The sequence below is a fragment of the Lissotriton vulgaris genome, chromosome 5, assembly GCF_964263255.1.
Source record: "Lissotriton vulgaris chromosome 5, aLisVul1.2, whole genome shotgun sequence".
Classification (NCBI taxonomy): Eukaryota; Metazoa; Chordata; class Amphibia; order Caudata; family Salamandridae; genus Lissotriton; species Lissotriton vulgaris.
The window spans coordinates 377,047,000-377,066,045 of NC_141693.1; the positions used below are offsets into that span (position 1 = coordinate 377,047,000).

Sequence of the window (19,046 nt, forward strand, 5' to 3'; positions counted from 1 at the left end):
GGTGGCTCCTCTAATCTGAATGGCTTATCATGGCCTATCCTATAGAGTCTTCACTTATGCTTTCTACTTTTGGAGCCCTTCCTTGAATGCCCATTTCCTATGGTAATGGCTACACGTTATTTTTTCCCGGATCTAATGTTTCTCAACTTCCGTTGATTCTACATTGAATGTAAGTTATATCACATGCACAATTAGTCGCCTCTTGGACTTTTATAATGTCTGGTCTTTAACCTACCAAGCGCTGTCAGCCTTGATAAAGTCTTAAAGGACGAAACATGTGAAATTTTCTATTATTACTTTGGAACCTTTCGATTGTCTGCTTCAACCTTTTCATGTTTCAGATTAGTGGGTTCTCAATTCTGGCACAGTCGGTACCTAACACCTTAGGCAGCAGAATCGTTTGGGAAGTCTTGAGCACCACATTTCTGCCTACATGATTCTTTAGCTTTCATCATACCTACGTTTTCCTTCTACTGCTGTCTAATCCACTTTCTTATAAATCCGATGAGTTGAAAAGACAAAGTAGCATACAAGTGCCATGGAACAATATTTCTGAAAGAGACATCTTGTCGCAGATTCCTTACTTTAGAATCTCTCCCCCAGGCGCGAGATTGGATCCAGAAATTGTTTCCACAGCCTGTCTGCGCGTCGAAAGAGGGCGCTGCGTGACTACGTATCGACATCATCACGCAATGTGATGTCGACGAAGTTTATACAAACCCCTCGCCGACGTGCTGACATTAGTTCCTTCTTTTCCGTGCTTGCAACGCAGATCCGGAGTGGTTGGGGGGGCGTTTTTCTCCTCATCTCCACATTTTGTTTGAGATCACTGTTCTTTTTGCGATGCCTTCAGGGTTTAAACCCTGTGGATCTTGTGACAGACAGATGTCAGTCACAGATCCCCATACCATCTTTTGTGGTGCCTGGGCGACCACCATGACTCATAGGAGTGTAGTTCCTGTCAGCGCCTTCGTCCGAAGGCATTGAGTGAGCGTCGAATGAAACTTTTGACGGTGCAACTATCTGGGGCACCATGTCGTTAATAGTCCTCATCCAAATCCGGCGAGTAGCTGTTCGGGTGAGAGGCCGTCTCCATCAAGGGAAGCTCAAAGCACCAATGGATGAAACGTAAGTTAATTTCTGACACCGTCTCCCAGCCTTCAGTTGTGCAGCATTCTCAGGGTCCACCGCACGCCTCCCTAAATATCTTGGAGTCGAGGTGAGACTAGCCCAAATGTGGGAATAGTACATTTCCCTGTATAATGTCTTTGGGCCTCAATTCCCTTCTGGATTGCTGTCTAGCCCCAAGAAGGTGGGAGGTGCCCTGACTGGATTCTCCCTGGCGGGTTTGCCCACTGTGTCAGTTGGGGCCTCTGAATCCGTTATTGGATCTGAGATGACATTGGTGCACAGTCCTTCGGGGTCTTCCCCTTAGATGTTGGAGTCTGGTCAGCCAATGACGTTGGTGGTGCCAATCGATTCTGCATCAATTATTCTTCCCGACGTAGACACATCGCTGCGCTGGTGCCAGGCGGCGTTGGGTGCAGCACCGATGAAGCCATCCTCTTTAAGCAACTCTTTATCTTTCCCTGTACAGCCGATTCGTGCTCTTCCTATGTAAATTTACAGGTTGGCAGGCTAAGGGGAAATATAGGGTATCAAAACTTTATCAATGGCGTATATCTCCTTAGCATCTTAGAGATCTCAATTATCAAGAAGTCCTCCAGCAGGCCATCACCGACTATCTCTCGGCTAATTCAGACACAGCCCCTTCGAAAATTATTCTATGGGAGGCTCTTAAGCCTACGATTCGGGGAGCAGATATAAGCTTCCAGACTGGTGAAAAGCGTAAACGCCTAGCCCAAGTACCGGACCTTGGCTTTTCGGATATCGGGCTAGAGCTTTGCGTTGGCTGTCCACTGTGGGTGGTCAATGCTGCAGTGTGAAGAAATTGGCTGGTAGGGGCTCACGCTGATTCTCAGTGCGAGCTGCACGGTTTTGGTGCGAGTGGGCCTATTTGCGGTCACGAAGAGCCCAAAAGCTTAATTTAAGCTTGCTGGGCCACACCATGGGGTCAGGAACTCACTGCAGCTGAGTTAAGGAGCTGGTTGGGGGGTCTTTTATAAACATGAGGCACAGATCTGGAGGCTAGCAGACCAGCCCTTGGAGTAAGTCTCCTGAGTTCAAGACGAACTCCAGTCGGATTTCAGCTGACTCGGGCTGCCTCAGCACTGACTTTTCTCCCTGGGCATCGGCTGGATCCCCAGTTCATATCAGTCAATATCACCACACCTACCAAAAGTCTACACTGGTCTGTTGTCTCTGATGACTGCCTTGGCTCCAGTGATTTTGGCTATGGAGCAAAACTGCCACCTCAGACCCGCTTGCGATGTCGGCCTGTGCCTGGTTGATGACTCATTATGAGATAACCAAAGCTCAGCCCATGTCATGAGAGGATTCCCAGGCAATTCCACGATATTATCAGTGAAGGGTAGAGGCCGTGTTTGAATTGGATTCGGACAACATCCAGGGCCTCCAAAACATTCCACATGTAAGTGATGATTTCCTATACCCACATTACACTGCTGCAGATCTGTATTTAGATTTATAGAATGCAAGTGACCTGGCTATTTCCAATAAATTGGACTCAGGATCTTTTTGTGGTGATAGTCCTCAGGCCACAGAAGTGTTGTAACTTCAGCTACCCAAAGTTGATATCAAGACAAACCAATAAAAGATCTTGCAATCTGGGCCTGCCTCTTTAACTACGCTATCCATTTACAAAACTTTGACAGAGTCATGGATGGCGACCTGTTCCAAGCCATGCCCAGCATTTCTAGTAATTGGTAAAGCACCTTCACTCCGCATCTGTGACCCTGCATGCTGACACAACGCAGTCGTTAGAACGACTGCGTTGTGACAACGCATACCATTACTCTGCAAGTCGTTACAACGACTTGCGGGAGGGGAAGAGAAGATGTTGGATTTAAAATCCAACACCTTCCCTAAAGTCCGCACAGACTGGAGTTGGAATAGTACATTTTACTATTCCAACATCCAGTGCCCCCCCCTCCGCAAGTCGTTGTAACGACTTGCGGAGTAATGGTATGCGTTGTCACAACGCGGTTACGCGGTCGTTGTTACAACCGCGTTTTACAGCATGCGGTAAAAATCTATGTGGAGAGAAGAGTCATATTCCTAGTAATTTGCACAGTGACAAGGCATCATATGCCTGACCCAGCACCCAAATCCTAAGAGCTTGGTTGTTCAGGCTTCCACCATCAGGATCATCCTCACACACTCCCCACTACTTTGACAGATAGGGAATCAATGTACATAGACATGTTCAGGAAGAGGGTGCTCTCATCTGCCAGTTCGGTTTGAGTCCCTGAACCTTAAAAGCGTGCCAGAAAGATTTTCACTGCTGTTCCCACGGAATTCAGGAATGCTTTTTATTAAACAATTCAAGACAGACATGATGTGGTTAGTGTATGTTGAGAGCCAGTCTAGCTATAGTCTACTGTGCAGGTCACACCATGGGCAGCAGTGTGGTGATCAGGTCATGTCTGGATGCGCAGCACAGGCTTCTCTTGGAACGTGCTTACATCCCTATGATGTCTTCAGGCTTTTTGGAATAAAAGATTATTCTGCATTGAAGTTTTTATTTTTATTTTTTTATTTTTTTTAAACACGTTTTTATTATAATTTTGTCATAGTAAAACATACAAGCATACCATCAGTACATACAGACCCCCCTTAATAAGCATTTCAGATCAACAACCGATACATGTTTGTACATCGTAAGCCAAATAACATGGATATTAGAGCAACTTGAAGCGATCACTATTTCCAGTGTAGGAGCGATGCCATTTCGTGCAATCACATCTCATCCCCACTCTCGTCCGCCTGTTGTGTCGTCGCATCCAACAGATAGACCTGTAACGGACCCCATATGTCTTTGGGTCTATTGCGTACTGGCAATAACTCTGCATACACATTAGATTGATCTGGACAATATATAACATCAGTTAGCCAGTCCTTAAACTTAGGAGCTCTCCCCCTGCCCCAGCGACAGGCTATCCTACGTTTGGCCAACAGCAAGGCAACGTCCAGGAATCGTCTCGTTGCTTTGGCGGTGCAAAGTGTGAAGCCCAATAGCATTACAAGTGGTGTGAACTCAATCTCCCCCGTTATCATTATCGCAAACGCTGCGTGGACCTGCGTCCAGAAAGCATATACACCCGGGCATGCCCATTCCAAGTGAAAGAAACCCGCAGCTTCAGCACGGCACCTATCGCACCTGTCTGTATCTGACAATTTGAAACGGAATTTCAGGGCAGGTGTATAGTAGAGCCTCTGAAGATATTTGAAATGGATTATTTTCAGTCGGCAACTCGACGATATATGGGCAGTAATGCCGCAGCAATATTGCCATTGAGTCTCAGAAATATCAACCTCAATGTCCGCGCCCCACTGACTGCACGCCTTGCCTTCTGGGCATTCACGTTGTGTTCTGATGGTTTTGTATAACTTGGAAACCAGATGGCGTCCATCCGACATCAACATCGCATGTAATGGCAAGACTATGACCGGTTCGTCCGGGAAGTGCGGCAGTACCTCCCTTAACCCTTGCCTCAGTCGCACATAATAGAAAACTTCTAATGGTGTGGGTTGAACATGTTGGAACAGTTGTTCGCGTGTACGGAGTTTCCCATTAATAAACAGGTCCCCCCATGTTGTGATTTTCAATTTTGCACACATCAGGTGGAAACCCTTCTCTTGCAACAGCGACAACTGGGGATGGTATGTAAGTGGCATATGTGGGGAATACAGCAATTTGAAATTCAATATTTTCGCGATCCTCTTCCAGGCATCCATCGTGCACGTCACTGTCGTTGGTGGTATATCAAGGCTCTGGACAGTACCATGAATCAGTCCACTGGGGGGAAGCGGACGTGCTACCCAGTCTTCCGCCGCTATTTGTGGCATATAAGGAAGTGGTTTGACCCAGTAATATGTATAATGCGCCTGCGCGCTTAAATAATACGCCTCAAAGTCTGGCACATCAAACCCTCCCTTAACATATGGAAGAGTAATGACAGACCACTTTAATCTCGGTTGTTTCCCCCCCAGAACAATCTAATCAGTATCGATCTAAGCTGTTTGAAGAAGAAGGTGCCTGGGTACTATGGAATGTTCTGGAACAAGTACAAAAATCGCGGCAACACCACCATTTTAATGAGAGACGCTCTGCCAGCCATAGATAATGGCAAGGCCAGCCATTTCGTGACCGTGTCTTCCAATTTGGTGATAGCCGTCCCGTAATTAAGTCTCAGGGTTTCCACCCTATCCCCGTGATACCACGATGCCTAGATATCGACAGTCTCCCTCACACCATTCTAGTGGATAGTCTAATTGGAACCGCGTCATCGCTGGAGTCAATTGAAAAAACTGCGATTTCTTCCAGTTCATTTCGACACCCGATAAGTGCCCAAATACTATACATTCTCGTAAGATGGGATTGAGATGCACCTGTGGATCTTTGACATAGAGAGTAATGTCATCGGCATATAAGGAAAGGCCTATCTGTCGCTGGAAGCAATTAAATGCAGCTTCCTTATACAATTGTCTCACCCGACATGCAAGCGGCTCCATTGCGATGGCAAATAGCAATGGCGATAGCGGGCAACCCTGACGAGTTCCTCTTGTGATGGTAATCTGAGAGGACAGCTCCCCATTGATCGTAACCCTCGCCACCGGTCTGGTATAGAGAAGTTCCACCCATGCCACAAACAGTCTAGGGATTCCCATTCTATTCAATATTGTGAATAGGTACTTCCATTCCACAGAATCAAACGCTTTCGTAGCGTCTAGAAAAACGGCTGTGACAGGAAGATCCGGGGCAATAGTGGCAATTGGGGAAAACAGCGTACGCAGGTTATGAGTAGTATCACGCCCGGGGATAAACCCCGCCTGATCAGGCAACACTAAATCCGTCATGAGCAAGGACAGGCGATTTGCCAACACCTTAGCCAATATTTTGGCATCACAATTAATGAGTGAAAGAGGACGGTATGAATCACAATGCCTTGGATCCTTACCAGGTTTCAACAGTGAGGCTATCACTACCTCCCTCATTCAACCGGGCAGTACCCCTACCTCCAGCGATTCCTCAAACACCTCCTTTAGTACAGGTGCCATTATAGTAATGTAACATTTGTAAAACTCTGCAGGAATGCCATCCAACCCACTTGCCTTTCCATTATTCAAGGACATAATGGCATCCCTGATCTCATCTAGTTCTAGGGGGGCGGCAAGAAATCTCCTCTGACCGTCGCTTAACCAGCATAACGCAATATCGTCCAGGAATCCGGCATAGTCGACCTCTTGTGTCTGCCGTGACGAGTACAACCCTGCATAATATGACTTAAACACCTCCTGTATTTCCATCGTAGACTGACACCTGGCACCACTTGGACTGTGTGTTTCAAGTATGTATGTGCTAAATCGTGGGTTCCTTGTGACTGCCGCTAGCACCTTTCCGGGTCTACCCCCCTCACAATATCTCCTGGCTACCCAATGTTTACCCTTGAAATTAGCTTCTCGGGCTGCCTCCTCCTCATACTGCGTAAGTTTTTCTCTAAATAGACGATGCGCTGTGGTACCTGGTGTCCGCACCATCTCCCCCTCCAAGTCCTTCAAGTCCAGCTCCAGTTTACGTAGAGTCCCCTGTATATCTTTCAGCACCCCACAACTTTTAGATATGCAATAGCCCCTAATCGTTACTTTAAATGCCTCCCAGACTGTCTCAACACTTTGGACTGACCCCTTATTCCTGGGAAAAAAGGCCTCTATTTCTTCACCCAGTTCCATGCGGAACACCGGATCTAACAGAATAGTAGGTAATAGTCTCCATGGGGCCCTGGTCCTTCCGTAGCCTGGGATCCGTACTTTTACCAGCACTGGACAATGATCCGAATAAGTTCTAGCCAAGTGCAGTACTTTTCCTAAATCTACACTCAGTCCCCGAGTTAAAAAACAGTAATCCAGCCTAGCCCATGTGTTAGAGTATGCCGTGAAGTGTGTCCCTTCTTGCCGTGTTGGGTGAACAAATCGCCAGCTATCTATCAATCCTTCATCCTCTATTATAGCCTTGAGAGTGTCACGTGCCAGTCTGTTATACTGCGCACTACCATCTGAGCGATCCAATCCAGGGACCAATGCCACATTAAAGTCCCCTCCCCATATCACATGTGATGAACCTATTTCCACTATCTTACCCCAAAGATTTGTAAAGAATTCCGGAGTGTCCACATTTGGTGCATAACAATTGACTATCGTTACTGTGTCCGTGCCCAGTCTGCCCCAAAGCACCACATATCTATCTTCAGCATCAACCGCACTCCCCAATTCCTGAAAGTGTACTGACTTTTTGACTAATACAACTGTACCTCTGGCATATGCTGAATATGAGGAGAACTTCCTCACTCCCGCCCATCTCGCAGCAAACCCATGAGGTGTGCCCGGCTTTATGTGCGTCTCTTGCAATAAGGTGATATGGACGCCGTGTCTAACTAAATATGTTAACACATAACACATTGCGACATTTCCTTGCATTATTTAGTCCCCGGACATTCCACGTTAGGATCGATACTCGTCCCCTGTCATCATTGGCCATAAGCATTCAGCAGTATCCCATAACATTGCATTGAAATACGGCATCGATTACATTCTACTCTCATAGTTGCTCTGATCAATAGAATTCGAACATGTAACAGGTTCCATGCTTCCCTGAAAATCATTCGCTTAAACCTTACATTTCGGTGTACACTGTCATCCTGCCCCCCTGCCACCCACTGACATACCCCAATTCTGTCAAACCAAAGCATATGAAACTCCTCCCCAACCTTTTGCCCTCTCTGGGTGTCTTCAACCTGTCCCTGCAATGTATTCCGTTTTTTAATCCAAACATCCCCAACTGTTTCAGCAACCCTCCCCTGTAGTGTTAGCAAGTTCCGCAAGCACTCCCTTTCCCTCTCCTCCATACTCTCCCCAACTTTATCTGTTTCTCTTCCTCCCCCCACCCACTGTAGCATCCCCAACTTGCCAGTATCCCAGCCCCACCCCCCTCCCATGTGTCGTCCCACAATCCCCAACATCAACAGAAAGTAAACCAAGGTTTGTGGGGTATACCCGTTGGGGGGGGGGGGGGGGGGGGGGGGGGGGGGGGGGGGGTTTAAGCATTTGAGATTACACCACTACAAGCTGCAAACAAATTGTTACAGATAATTAATGTTTTCTGTTTTAGTGCATACTGATGTGTTACGTAGTTTTCGTTTTTTTATAATGCTTTAAATCGTTCTTCAAATGGTGTCATCTCTAAAACTCTGTGTTTTCTTACACTCCAAACTACTGTGATTGAATCAGTAGAAGGTGATATCCAGCATTCGAACATAACATTTTTCTTTATGTGTAAACTTCATTCAATTCTAGGACTTCCTGGATACCAACTGAAGTATATGGTGGAACCTGCGTTTCTGAAACCTGGAGAACAGCGGTGGTTTATACGCTATCTTGCTATTCATACTCTTCAGATTGATGTCTGGGACGGTGATTCCTTGCTTCTGATTGGATCTGCTGCAGTTGAAATTAAAGTAAATCTTGTTTTATTACTCGTGTAATTATTTATATGCAAAATAGCCATTGCAAAACAAATGATCAATCTATTTATAGAATTCTGTTTTTCCCTTTAATAAGCAGTCTTGTGTTTACAATGATCCTCTGGATATCCAGGTCTTCTATTTAACGTGAATGAATAGCCTTAGAACCTGAGTAATTTATTTTATTTCTAATTGAAACTACTCCCTATGAAATATCAAGGTGAGACCCTGAATTCTTTTTTAACAGACTATCACATTGTAGTGAGTAGGGTACTGGGGAAATAGGATTAGGTGAGTAGGGAGGAGGGATCCTATACCCCAGTGTGTTGCACTGATATTGCCCAACACCGACTGAAGAATTTAGCTCATGGTCCAATCAATTTGGTTCCATTTTCCACATTTCAGGATTTTGTAACGCTCTTGGAGCCATGTCCAATGGTCTTAAAAGTCACACATATATTTTGCTCCTTTTTTAAGACTGTTAAACTGGCCTTTTTTTTAGAGAGATTGTAGCAAATGAATAAAGGCACTTTTAAAAATCTAATTCCAATGATTCATTATGTGGTATTTGGGGATTTAGCGTGGCATATGGAAATGTGAAACTTGCCTTCCGTTGAATTTTAAGACTTCATGTATTAAACTTGATGTCTCGGACAAGTTTGCTTTCTGAACTTTGTTAAGGTGTCCCACTGTGTGGTAAATGGGCTAGTTCTCTTCACTCAAAGCACTGGGACTCCTACTGGAGAATTTGCTGGGACTTGCACGGGGAAAAACACAAAAGGCCCAGGTCTCACAGCAAACCTTGGTCTTCCAGTAAAAAGCCTTCTTTTCAGAGAAGATTACAAGACATTTGTATAACAGTAAATGTTGGATGTTCTGGCCGCTGTGCATTCAAAGTCATCCAGCACCACCTAGAACTTTTTGTTGTTGTCAGGCATAGGTTTTTCTTTGCAACTCATGAGGGCTGTTTTGCATGTCACAATAGTGTGAGGTTACATGATTATGGCGTTTTACTTTACAAAAAGTAGGGTGCAGATTTACTGTGAGATTCTAGTATTTTTAATATCTGAAGGATTTGGTCAACGTTTTCTCTCAGTAATGTATGTCATAGCTTACGTGTACCTCATTTCGTTTTGCGTGGCTTTACTTGGTTGCGATAAGATGTACTTTAACCCAAACACTGTATCTTTCTGATGGGAACTCGGAACCAGGAGGTTGAGTCAGTTACAACAGTTTTGAATTGCTGCACATGGTTTTCAAAGGGAAAATGGTGTTATTTAGACCCTGGCAGAAGGTCCAGTCAAGATGCGTAAAGATATTTGCTGTGTCTTTCGAAATCAGTTTCCTGAAACTGCTACCAGCTGTGTTGTGGAAGAACTTTCTGCAAACTAAAGGCCCCGTCTGCCGCCATGTTTTGTCAACATTTTTTTTGTTTTCAGAAACAAAACTCCACGCTGGGGGTTTGTTTTTGATAATGAAAAAAGCGTCCCTGCTTAAGGGGAGTTTTCTCCAGCGCGTACGAGCCATTGTGGAATTTCCCAGCCTGGTTCTGCAGGTCTTGAATTCTATGGCAGACCGTGGAACAGAAAAGTAGCTCCTGGTGGACACTTCTAACCACTGATTCCTCACATTAGAATACTCACCAGACTGGATAGAGCAACTTTCCTTAGAAGTCCTCCTGCGCGCTAAGTGACTCTGCGTGGCTCCCCACTGGCTCTGTACTGTCCCAGAAGTGATAGAGTGGAGCCTCATAAAACAGCCGCCCCTAAGCGCTGACCTCAGTTTTTTTATTTCTACTTTCCACATTCTGCAGGTCCAAGGACACCATTCAGCTCCTAATCCCCCTCCCTCACCGGGGTCTGGATCCCATTCAGTAGGCCACTGGGAAGGCAAGGGCTGCAGGACCACAACTGTGTGGGGTTGAGGCATCTTACCAGTGCTGTCCTGGGACCTGTCCCACAATGGCTCTTTAAACTTTCCAAAGTCTTTCCCTTACCACACTTTACCATCAGTGAGAGAGAGAGGGTGAGCAGTCAGGGGTTTCTCAAAGAGGTTAGTGTGGAGGTGCCCAGGTTCAGTACTCAACACCACCCAGCAACTCAGTAGGAGCAATGTCCAGCTAAGTGCCTCTCTGTATACAATTCAAGAACTTTATTACCCAGAAAACACAGAACTAGACATACAATAATTCAAGGATACCCGGGTTACAGTAGTGAGTCTTTATGCATCTAGGGGCCTTTCCGACTATCTCTGCTACTCTACCACCTATCCATCATGGGTAGCCCCCTTTTCTGTGGGTTCCTCCCTCCCTGGTCAGAGTTTGAACTATTGCCTATGGGTACAGCTCCTGCACCTCTTGGGGTCTCTTCATCTTTGGGATTGATCCTGAGCCAACACCAAACTTTGTCAGTGATGAAGTCCCACAGTCCAGTTGTGCAGCACAAGGGCCACCAGCAAGCACATAGCCCAGCATAAGTATGGCCTACAGTACGGGCACACAGCTCCAGGTGCTGATTCCAGCAATGCACATATGCTGTCTGGGGAAAGCAACCTTTCCTCAATTTTGTACTCTGGTCCAGGCTGTGGGTTTTCAAAAGGGACATGTGCAAAAACACTATCAATCCTAGCACACGTCCTACACGTACACGTGTATATCTGCAACACAAGAGATGTCGACATTCAGGATTGCGGGTTCATCGTCCGAACTTTAATCAAATGAGAATGTAAACACACATTCTGATAGACTTCTAGCTGCAGGTTCCCCAGGCATCACAGTGGACCTGTAAACCTTTCCATAGTACCTCTGCACACGAAATGTGGCCCCTTGTGGCTCCCCACTAATGCCTTTCCGCTCCGGAGATGACATGGGGGGCCTATATAGGTGCCACTCCGACACTCTAATGTCGGTTCCTTTCTTTTCATGCCACTAGACGCTGATTTGGAGTTTGTCTCTCAGAGGCCCTTTACCTGCAACTTGCAAGGGATGTCACCCCCTAAAATGACAGGTTTTAAACCCTGTAGGGACTGTTGCAAACAGATGTCTGTGTTGGATCCTCAACAGGTGTGCTTGGGGTGTCTGGGATCCAGCCATGACTTCAAGACCTGTGGAGACTCTGCGTTGATGAACTCAAAGACCATCAGGGAACTTAAAGTGAAACTTTACATCGCCATACACAAGAAGACACAACATTGGGCTGAGGCCAAGCCTGCTACCAGTCCAAGGCTCGATTTCGTACCCACTCCCATTCCCAGAGCCTACGGAGCCACTCTAGAGGCTGGTCTTCACCATGCTCCAAATCTTCAAGTAAGCACTAGAAGCACAAGAAGTTAAAGTGGAGTTCTGCTCCTTTTCGGCATTCCCGTTCACCTGATGAAGCGCGGGGGTGCCACCAGAGATCCTGTTCCCATTCTCAAAGCAAACTGACTTCGGAACAGATTCTGGAACTGGATCGAGCACAACCCTAATTTTCGGGACCTTCAGCCATGTTGCGCTGACTCAAAGTTCTGCGCAGCTATACTCCAGCCCTTTGGATCTTTGTGGGCACCCTCTAGCATGCCTTCAGGCCCCTCACAGCCAAGATGCACTCCTCCTGGATTACCACGGCGGGTTCACCCTCTGTGCCAGCAGAACCCTCTGTGCCACTTTTACCCTTGGTTCCAGTACTGACACTGTCCCCGCCGCAGACCACCACAGAGGTGAAAAGCATTTTACTGACCGATGTCCTGCAGCCTGGTGAGGCTGCTTCTGAGCTTCTTCTCCCATTTAGTGGGGCCTTGACAGATACTCTTCTCAGGACTTGGGCTAAGCCTTGTACTGGTCCTCCAGTGAACTATCAGATTGCCAGGCACCACCTTTCTGCTCCAGGCGACCTGGTCTTTTTGTCCCAGCGCCCCTCTCTAGAGAGTCTTGTGGTGCAAGCTTCCACTAGCTAGACTAACCCGACAGTTTCCCAAACAATCCCCTTGATTGGGAATCTAAGACATTGGAGACATTTGGGAAGAGGTTATTCCCCTCAGCCAGCTTGACCCTCCAATCAATTAATGCCTCCTTCCTGCTAGGCAACTATGTCCACACCCTTTGGGACTCAGTGGTTCCCCAGAGTTCTCCCCGGAGTTACGTAAGACCCTCATCCTGTCCTCTCACAGGCAATTCAGGATGGTTGGTGTGGCCAAGTTCACAAATCATTGTGGCTTCAACACTACCAACTCTGTTGGGCGTGCCATAGGCACAAATGTTGTGATTCGCCTCCATGCATGGCTTTGAACCACTGGGTTCTTGGGCGATGTCCAGTCCTCACTGATGTACATGCCGTTTGATGGGACGCCCTAGTTTAGGGACAAGGCTAACTCTGCCCTTGAGCGCTTCCAGGAGCATAGGGGCACAGCTTGCTCCCTCGTCCTCTCTACCCATCCTCGTCAGCAGCAGTTCCTCCGGTCTGTTCATGGATTAGGTCACGGCATTCCCAACCATCGCCCTATCCCACCCCAACAGGAAACCCACGAGGTTCGTGGGAGAGGCTGTGGTGCCTACCCCCTCTACGGCCAAGGTCAGCATACCACCCAGTCCACCACACTTCCCGCAGCTCTACCTACCAAACATCTTTACTGTACATCACAGGGTCGTTGCCACCCAATGGGATGCAGAATCTACTGATTCTATCCTGGTTGGCAAGGAATCACATCAGACAGGTGGGTCCTTCAAATTGTCCGTAAAGGGTACGCCTTGCTCTTCCTTTGGTCAGCACCACATATTGTGCCATCTTCCCAACGACTGACGATAGAACATCTCTCTATTTGCAGCAGGAAGTGCTAGCCTTATTTGCCAAAGGGGCTATAGAGAGGGTGCCATTGCCAGAAGTAAGGCGTGTTTGCTATTCCTGCTACTTTCTGGTGTCTAATAAGAATGGAGGTCTTAGGCCCATTTTAGATCTGCACCTTCTCAATCTCTTCCTCTGGAAGGAGAAATTCCAGATTCTTTCCCTGGCCAGGTCTTGTCCTCCCTAGACGCTGGAGACTGGATAGTGGCATTGAATCTGCAGGACACCTATTTCCATATTTCTGTCCTGCCTGCCCATCGGCGCTACCAACTGTTCATAGTGGAAGAGGAGCATTTCCATTTCGCTGTGCCTCCATTTGAAATTCCATCACCTGTTGAGTGTTCTCAAAAGTAATGGCAGTGGTGGCAGCACTACTTTGGAGGTCAGGGGAGCCCTTCTTCCCCTACCTCAATGACTGGCTCTTGAAGGTGGGCTCACACACGCAGTCGTCAATCAGCTTCAGACTTCGGCAAACCTCCCATCATCTTTGGGGTTTATGATAAACGTGCTAAAGTCACACAAGGCTCATTCTCAGATTCACCCCTTCATCCAAGTCATTCTGGACACGGTTCAGTTTAATGCCTATCCCCGGGAAGAGAGTTCAGGACATTCAGGCTATGATCCCAATCTTTCAGTCTTGGGCCTGACTTTCATTAAGATCAACTCTGAGGCTGCTGGGACTGATGGCCTCCTGTATCTTGCTGGTTGAGCTCACTAGGTGGCATATGCAGGCCCTGCAGTGGGGCCAGAAGTTTCTGTAGGCCCAACATCAATTGGACCTTTCAGGCTACATCCAGACTTCGGAGGAAAATGCGTAAGATCTGCAATGGTGGTTATTGGACCACAATTGGGTCAGCAGAAGACACTCTCATTTCTCCTCCCAGAGCTAATAAGGGTGACCGATTCATCACGTCCGGGTTGGGGCAGCCTTCTGGTAGAGATGACGATCAGAGTGCACTGGTCTCAACCTTTTGGAGCTGAGGGCCATCCGCTTGTTGCTGAAAACCTTCCTTCTGTCCATCAAAGGGAGACTAATACAGGTGCCGAAGGAGCTCACCACCACCAGGTGGTACTGCAGCAAACAGGGTGGATGGATCAATGACCCGTTGCCTTGCGCCTCTGGAAATAACCTGGCCTTCCATGAATTATCCTGGTAGTGAACCACCTGGCAGGATTGTTGAATGTTAGGACAGAACAGTTTAGACGCTGGCGTGTAGCAGATCACACATTGCAGCTAAACCTGGAGGTATTGCTAGGTCTCGTCCTACGAATGGGGAGAACCTTGACTCAATCTGATGCATATTTGTAATGTCAGCACTTTTGCACTTTGGAGTTTCTAAGGCGTCTTTTGCTTAGAGACACGTTCTGTCTCATTTGGATCCTTGGGCTACTAAATGCCTTCCCTCTGATACCATTCCTGCCCCAAGTTCTCAAGATCAGGACAAACGGATTCCAAGTCATTCTTGTGCCTCTGGACTGGACATCGAGAGTATGGTATCCAAAACTCCTGGGCTTGATCATGTGTCCTCCGATCAGGCTGCCTTTTGGGGATGGTCTGGTTCACATCTGGTCTTCGCAACATCCACCTTCATTTGTGGAAATTAAGAGGCAACAGCTGACAACCTTTGACCTTGCTCCAGAGGGGGTTGATGTCGTCTTGGAAGCCAGACATCTCTCAACAAGAACTTTACACACCTGTCGTTGGGATAAGTTTGTGGTTTGGTGCAGGACTCACAAGATTGATTCCCTACATGCAAAGGTGTCCAATGTCTTACTATTTGTGCTGTCTCTCGCCTGGCAAGGCCTTGCTATGGCCACTGTTATAGGTTATCCTCCTGCCCTCTTGGCCTTCATGTGCTTGCCTCTTCAATTAGTTTTTTGAAAGGGCTGCAACTCATGTTTCTCACTTCTCTTTTTGTGATATTGACCTTTAGGGCTCCTTACCATCAAAACAGTGCTCCTTGCTGCCATCACTTCAGCATGGCGTGTGAGTGACCTCCTGGTTCTGTGTGTTCACCCACCGGACACCATCTTCTTCGCCGCCAAACTGGTTCTGCGTACTCGGACAGCCTTTCTCCCCAAAGTTGGACTGTTGTTCACGCCATCTAAACCATCACCCTGCTGGTGTTCTGTGCTCCACTTCACCCCCTCTAAGGAGGAGGAGAGGCTCAATCGCTTGTACTCTAAAAATGCATTTAGCTTTTACATCGCACTAAAAGACCACCGGGTGGACGATTAGCTCTCTGTGGTGTTTGCCGGAGCATAAAAAGGAAAGGCTGTGCAGAAATTTACCATCTCATGCTGGATGGTGCTCTGTATTAAGAGCTGCTACCACATTGGTGAAGAAGCAGCCTCCAGAATGACTGTGTGCCCATTCCACAAGGGCCAAAGGTGCTGCAACTCCTTTAGTATGCATATTCCCTGTCCTTGACACATGCCAGGCAACTATGTGGGCGTCCCTCTTTACTTTCACGAAGCTCTGTTGTTTGGACAGCCTGGTCTGCTTAGAATGGCATTTTACACGCTCAGGGGCCCATTATTATGTCGGGCGGATTGCCCATGCCAGGCTGGCGGTAGCCCCCGCCTGTCTGGCGGGGGCAATCTGCCCGACATCATCACCAGAATTCCCCCGCCATATTAGGATGGCGGGGGGGACTGCGGCGGACGGAAAGACCGTCCGCCGCTTTTCTGCCCCGGTCGCCTTGCGGCCGGTGCGGAAAAAGAATAATATGGTGGCGGTGTCTAATAGACACCGCCAGACATATTATGATGGGCCAAAGGAGATGCCTTTCCGTGTCGGCGATGCCGCCACGGAAAGGCATGCGGTCTTCACTCTGGAAGCCCCATGCGGGCCCCCAGAGTGAAGGTGACTAGGGGGTACACATGGGTGGTACCCCCCAGCATTTGCATACAAGAAGCAGCAGAGAGCACCGCCCGCCACAATGTTAAAACTGAGGGATGCGCCCGCCACTGTGGTGGGCGCATCCTAATTCCAACATCGGGACCCCCGCCCTTATGGCGGGCGGTCCCTAGTCCCGATAGGATGGCGGATGGACTAAGTCCACCCGTCTTCCTAATGACCCCCTCAATGTTGCCAAACTTTATGGTTTTAGTCTATCCACAGCCCCTATTAGGTACTAGTATGGTATATATTGAAAAGGTGAGAAATCTGCGGCAAGAAGTCTCTATCAGAAGAACAAGATACTTAGCTTCAGTAATGCTCTTTCTGGTAGAGAATCTATGTAGCCACAGATTCCTCACCGACCCACTCACCCGTCCCGTTCTGTGTTTGGTCTCTACCTGTAACCCTTTAGTCGCGACATAGAATCCGCCGCGGTGCAGACGTTTCTGTGCACGGGCGGGGTTGTGTCGCCCAACAGACGGAGGTAGTTCTCGCGAGGTATACTGACAAAATATTGAGTAAAAAATATTGAATTATACAAATATCGACTTCAAAATATAGAATGGACAAAATATCGAATGGACAGAATATAGTCATCAAAAATATCGTTTTTAAGGTAAGTAATGTAATATCGATTTTTATAAATATTGAAAATCAAAATATCGATGTATATAATATAGGTTATTAAAATTATCGAATGTTTAATAATATCAAATTTTTTAAAGTGTTTTGTATGTTAGTATATGTGTGATAAGTGTCTTTTTTTGTAATTAATTTACGTAATGAATTTTATGTTATTTAAATTTTGCGTAATTTAATTCTGTAGCGGGTTGTGGGTTTATAGGGGAATAGGGTGGGAAGTAATTTAATTATAATTAATTAAATATGTTAATTTATTTATTGGTATTTATTTTGAATACATTGTTAATTAATTTTTAATTGGTAATTAATTAATTCTTAATTTAGTAATTAATTTTTATTAATTGATAATTATGTGAATTTTATTAATTTATTTTCTGTTGTGGGTTTATAGGGGAATAGGGTGGGAAGTTATTTAATTTTAATAATTAAATATTTTAATGTATATATTGGTATTTATTTGGAAAAGAAATGTAATTTTTTGTTGGTAATTAATTAATTCTTAATTGTAATTAATTTTTATTATTGGTTTAATTGATAATTATGTGAATTTAATTAATTTATTTTCCGTAGCGGGTTGTGGGTTTATAGGGGAATAGGGTGGGAAGTTATTTAATTGTAATTAATTAAATGTTTTTATTTATTTACTGGTATTTATTTTGAATTAATTGGTAATACAATTTTATTTTTAATTAATTAATTGTAAATTGGTAATTAGTTTATATTGAAAGTTAATGAATTTTAATAATTATTATTTTTTCATTAATTCATTATATTGTATTAAATTGGTATTTACTTTTTAATACCTTTTTTTGGTATTGATATTTAATTTATTTTTTTTATATATTAAATATTTACTTTCTCTACTGTTAAGCTCACTAGAGTGGGAATAGTAATTTTTACCCCTACGCTATCCAATGCTTTTCCTACTGTTGCACTCTCTGGAGTGGGAATAGTAATTTCTACCCCTACGCCATCCAACGCTTTCCCTACTGTTGCACTCTCTGGAGTGAGAATAGTAGTTGTTACCCCTACGCTATCCAATGCTTTCCCTACTGTTGCACCCTCTGGAGTGGGAATAGTAATTTGTACCCCTACGCTATCCAACGCTTTCCCTACTGTTGCACCCTCTGGAGTGGGAATAGTAATTTGTACCCCTACGCTATCCAACGCTCTCCCTACTGTTGCACCCTCTGGAGTGGGAATAGTAATTTGTACCCCTACTCTATCCAACGCTTTCCCTACTGTTGCACCCTCTGGAGTGGGAATAGTAATTTGTACCCCTATGCTATCCAATGCTTTCCCTACTATTGCACCCTTTTGAGTGGGAATAGTAATTTTTACCCCTACGCTATCCAACACTTTCCCTACTGTTGCACCCTCTGGAGTGAGAAAAATAATTTTTACCCCTACCCTATCCAATGTTTACCCTACTGTTGCAGTTGCTGGAGTGGTAATAGTACATTTTAACCTCTTGCTATGCTACAGCAAAAATATTATATATTTTTAATTAATATTATGTTTATATATATATATGTGTTAAAAAATCAAGTTGAATTTGAATTTGAATTTGAATTTAAAAACATTTATAGAGCGCTCGTATACTAAAGCAGTTTCTTGGCGCTGGGAGCTACAGTGGTAAAAACAAACAAACGGGGGACGCGGCTAACCAGTAAATGCTTGCTGGAACAAGAGGGTTTTTAAGGCCCTACGATATTCCATATAGGATGGTAGGAGTCTAATTGAAGGGGGAAGGGCGTTCCAAAAAGTGGGGGCCAGAACTGTGAATTTCTGACCACCGGCTCTTTTCTTTTTAAAACGGGGTACTACTAGCAGGCCCAAAGAAGAGGAACGAAGGGCTCTCGGCGGGCAATAGTTTGTAACGGCAGAGTTGATAAATGCCGGAGCTGTGCCCGCTCGGGCTTGAAATGTAAGGCATCCTAATTTGAACAGAGCCCGTTGCTTGATAGGGAGCCAGTGAAGGTTTTTTAAAAGGGGGGTGGAATGGTGTGACTTAGCCAGGCCATA

At 45.8% G+C, this 19,046-nt stretch overlaps 1 protein-coding gene across 1 annotated transcript in view; it reads left to right on the top strand.

Moving 5' to 3' along the window:
• NPHP4 (nephrocystin 4) overlaps positions 1-19,046 on the top strand; it is a 1,007,060-nt gene that overhangs the window by 577,085 nt on the left and 410,929 nt on the right. Inside the window, exon 17 of the mRNA XM_086921734.1 lies at positions 8,494-8,654. Within this exon, the coding sequence (XP_086777860.1) occupies positions 8,494-8,654 (161 nt within the window). The remainder of the gene's footprint in view (positions 1-8,493; positions 8,655-19,046) is intronic.